The sequence below is a fragment of the Gavialis gangeticus genome, unplaced genomic scaffold (assembly GCF_001723915.1).
Source record: "Gavialis gangeticus isolate Ggan-Ray unplaced genomic scaffold, GavGan_comp1, whole genome shotgun sequence".
NCBI lineage: Eukaryota > Metazoa > Chordata > Crocodylia > Gavialidae > Gavialis > Gavialis gangeticus.
In genome coordinates this window covers 2416611-2420924 of record NW_017729000.1, presented here as the reverse complement: position 1 = coordinate 2420924, position 4314 = coordinate 2416611, and the positions used below count along the sequence as shown (strand labels likewise).

The 4314-nt window shown below is 51.7% G+C and overlaps 1 protein-coding gene across 1 annotated transcript in view; it reads left to right on the top strand.

Annotated features, from left to right (window-relative positions):
* LOC109289845 (cytoplasmic FMR1-interacting protein 2) overlaps window positions 1–4314 on the top strand; it is a 65646-nt gene that overhangs the window by 31625 nt on the left and 29707 nt on the right. Inside the window, exons 13-18 of the mRNA XM_019506080.1 lie at window positions 459–584; window positions 874–1040; window positions 1642–1789; window positions 2188–2341; window positions 2803–2959; window positions 3727–3823. Of these exons, the coding sequence (XP_019361625.1) occupies window positions 459–584; window positions 874–1040; window positions 1642–1789; window positions 2188–2341; window positions 2803–2959; window positions 3727–3823 (849 nt within the window). The remainder of the gene's footprint in view (window positions 1–458; window positions 585–873; window positions 1041–1641; window positions 1790–2187; window positions 2342–2802; window positions 2960–3726; window positions 3824–4314) is intronic.

Sequence of the window (4314 nt, the reverse complement as noted above, 5' to 3'; positions counted from 1 at the left end):
CTCCCAGCGGAGCATCCTCACCGGCTTCTTCCCAAGAGGGCTTGAAATGTTTCCGGCCATGTTCAACCAGAGAAAGTCCACAAAAAAAAAAAAAAAGGAGAAAATGTACTCAAGGATGTAGTGAAATGTGCCATTTTTTGCTGACATTAGGGCAAGTGCACCATCTCAGAAGAGGAAGGTGATGGCGGGTGTTGCTGCATGGAGAATTTTAGGAATAAATCATGGAGGTCAAACGCATGTTAGGGAGGGAAAGTAAATGAATGGCACCACTTGCAGCCCTCCAGTAAGGATGTGAGGGGCATAGAGGGGGGATAGCCTCTGGAAGTAGCTTATTCGGTGCTGGGCTGCCGGAGAGCCGCGGAGGAGGTGCGGGAAGGTGTCTCTTGGCCCTCTTCCATCCACACAGCTCTGCTCCTTGTGAGTGACCCCATTGCTCTGCCCTTGCTCTCTTCTCCCAGTACTCCTGGAAGCTGGTTCATCCCACGGATAAGTTCTGTAACAAGGATTGCCCGGGCACCGCGGAGGAGTATGAGAGAGCCACCCGCTACAACTACACCAGCGAGGAGAAGTTTGCCTTTGTGGAGGTAGGTGCAAACACTGCCTCCAGTGCCTTTAAATGAAAGGATGATCTCTTAGCTAAGGCAGTGGCTGGTGTATCAGGGTCCAAATCCCTACCATGCCCCAAGCCCTGGTGGGTGACCTCTTGCAAGTCCTGGAGAGCTACTTTTTAAAAGGTATAATTGCTTTCTGTGGGAGCTGGATGCTCGCGGACCTTGGGGATCTCCATCCGAGGACTGGAGGTTTCACCGAAGCGGGGGCTAATACTGCTACGCTGTTCAGGTAGGTGGGAACTGGTTGTCTGCGTTTTCTCAGGTCATTGCCATGATCAAGGGCCTGCAAGTGCTGATGGGCCGGATGGAGAGCGTCTTTAACCAGGCCATCCGAAACACCATCTACGCCGCGCTGCAGGACTTTGCCCAGGTGACGCTGCGTGAGCCGCTCCGTCAGGCCGTCAGGAAGAAGAAGAACGTCCTGATCAGGTCGGGATGTCGGTCTCTGACTGTATCTCAAATGCAGACATCCAGAATAGCCCTGGGGGTCAGCCTCTCTAACCCGCTGTATACCATCTCCCACGTCGGGCAGGCGCCCGTCAGCAATGCATTCAGAAACAATTGGTACAAACTGGTTGCCAATGCCCCTGAGACAGTCAGCATGTCCAGTCCAGCCCAGTCCTCCCAAAGCGACCTTGCGTGAGCAGCTCGTGCCTGTCTGTCTGGCTTTTTCCATCCCCTATGGATGATAAAGGCTGGAAGAACTAGGATTATTTAGTTTGGAGAAGAAAAGACGGGTGGGGAGGGGGATTTGATAACAGTTTTCAAATACTTGAAGGGTGATAACAAAGAGGATGGAGATGGGCTTTTCTCCATGCCCGCTGGGGATGGGACTAACAGCAATGGCCCTCATGTCTATGAAATCTGTGCAGTCCTGGAGGTTGAGCAAACCCTTGGCTGGGATGACGTAGGGCTGGACTAGGCGGCCTGGTGAGGTCCCTTCCAGCCCTGCGTTCCTACGATCCTGCTGCGTGCGTGGTTTCCCCTGCAGTGAAAGTCTGACTTGAGCATTTTGCTGTCCCCCTCCCAGCGTCCTTCAGGCCATTCGGAAGACAATTTGTGACTGGGAGGGAGGCCGCGAGCCCCCGAACGACCCCTGCCTGAGAGGCGAGAAGGACCCCAAGGGCGGATTTGATATTAAGGTCCCGCGGCGAGCGGTAGGGCCGTCGAGCACGCAGGTAGGTCCAAGCTGTCCCATTCTGTGGGTGAAGCAGCTCAACCACAATGTTCTCTTTTTTAGTCCATCTTTGATCCTAAAAACCTCTGTCGTTGCCTTTGTGCATGGTTTGCTTTGCAGTGCTTAGGCTGCCTTTTTAGGGACCTAATGGCTTCAGACTGGGCACATCTACACGTGCAAGTAGCAAATTTACTGCGCGCTAGACTAATTTACTGTGCAGTAAGCACCTGCACGTGTAGGTGGTGACACTTTACTGTGCAGTAGATTAGTCTATTGCGCAGTAAAGCATCTTGTGTAGACACAGTCACTGATAGTGAAGTCAGCCCACAGACTATTGCTAGGAGCTGTGTGGCCCGAAGAGCCCTATCATCACTTTGTGATGACTACTTTTTTTTTAAGCTGTACATGGTCCGGACCATGCTGGAGTCGCTGATCGCAGACAAAAGCGGCTCAAAGAAGACGCTGAGGAGCAGCCTGGATGGGCCCATTGTGCTGGCCATCGAGGAGTTTCACAAGCAGTCCTTCTTCTTCACACACCTGCTTAACATCAGTGGTGAGGCCACAACCAGGGAGGGGTGAATCCTGCCCTCTCGGGCTGTTTCTCCATACGCCAGTAGCGTCTTGATTAAGGATGATTTATCCAGCAATGGGTATGGACAGGGGTGGGTGGTGGGGGGTCTAGTTAAGGCGCTGAACCTGGTTCATATGAAATGGCGGGGGGGGGGTCTCTTCTCATCTCTGCCACAGGCTCTCTAGATAGCCTTGGTCAAGTTCCTGAACCAGGTGTCCCAGTTGTTAGGCAGGGGTAGTAATCCTTCAAGTTCTTTGCCACCGAGGGGATGAGATACCGCAACCATTTGGTGTAGTTTAAAAACAGTGTTGGCAAAGAACAGCCTAACCCCTAGTTGAATCAGGCCTCCCGTCCCTTGCTGTCGGATTCCCTGGGGCTTTCCTTCCTCGGTAACTTCCCCGTCCTCCCGCTGCGGTGGGGCGGGACGTCCCGTGTGTTTCCAGAAGCCCTGCAGCAGTGCTGCGACCTGTCCCAGCTCTGGTTCCGCGAGTTCTTCCTGGAGCTGACCATGGGCCGCCGCATCCAGTTTCCCATTGAGATGTCTATGCCGTGGATACTCACGGACCACATCCTGGAAACCAAAGAACCCTCCATGATGGAGTAAGCATCTTGGATGTGTCTCCGTTCGCTAGCTTTCTGCAGCCCAATAAGGGTTAGCATTTAGATGCAGCTGCGTGATCCCGTAGTGTGTAGTCAAGGGGGTGACCAGTCCTTTTGTACAGCGCCTAGCACAGTGGGGTCCATGATTGAGACTCCCAGGGCATGAGAGTTGTCACCATTTGTTATAAAGTGAATGTTTCCGTATGAAAAGACAAGGAGCAATGGGCTCAGGTTGCAGCAAGGGAAGGTGAGGTTGGATATTAGGAAAAACTTTACCACTGGGAGGGTGGTGAAGCACTGGAGCAAGCTACCCAGAGAGGTGGTGCAGTCTCCATCCTCGGAGGTTGTTAAGACCTGGGTAGACAAAACCCTGGCTGGGATGATGTAGTTGGGGCTGGTCCGCTTGGAGCAGGGGCTTGGACTAGATGCGACCTCCCGAGGTCCTTACCAACCCCCTGTGCCTTGCTGAGACAGAGGTCGAGACGTGCCGAGGTAACTTTGTCTAGCTAGAAATGCACAAAAATGTTTTTAAAGCATAGCCGGGATCTTGCCTTATGTGGGGAAATCCTTAAAAAGCACAAGGCCAGCTCTCCTTTAGCTATTTCCACTATGAGAGGGAATATCCATAGGGGATGGAGAGAGAGGATCTCGCAGGAGGAGTCTCCAGCAGTCCTTTTGGGCTTGGGGTGGTGTGCGTGGTTGCATTGCCTCTGCTTTTCCTGCCAAGATGAACATCACACTAAGCAGTGATTTGTTCTCCTCCCCAGATACGTCCTCTACCCCTTAGACCTGTACAACGACAGCGCCTATTACGCCTTGACCAAGTTCAAAAAGCAGTTCCTGTACGATGAGATTGAAGCTGAAGTGAGTTCTGGGTGGCTGGATTTACCTATTTCCTAAGGGCCTGATCTGCAGTAAGGTCCATCTTTGTGGATCCAAGGAAAGCAGACTATTAAGATCATGGAGAAAGAGTCTCAAGAGGGTTGAGATGTCCACGGACAAAGAGGAAGCAAAGGGTATTGTGAGAATTAAAGTCAACTGGAGATGGAAAGCTTGGCTTTTCAATAATAAGTAATAGGAGAATAAGAGAGAGTGACAAAGGCTCAGTTGTCCTATTTCTTTATGCCATGAGCAGGGCAGGCCAGTTTCCAAGGGATGTGAAATGCAGGTTGTCATGCTTTGGGACTAATAGCCCTGTGCTAAACAGACATAAGCCTACGTTAGACTCTTATTAGATGCTATTTATGCCACTATGAGATATGTACTTCTCTCTTCCTCAGGTGAACTTGTGTTTTGACCAGTTTGTGTACAAGCTGGCGGATCAGATCTTTGCCTATTACAAAGCCATGGCGGGC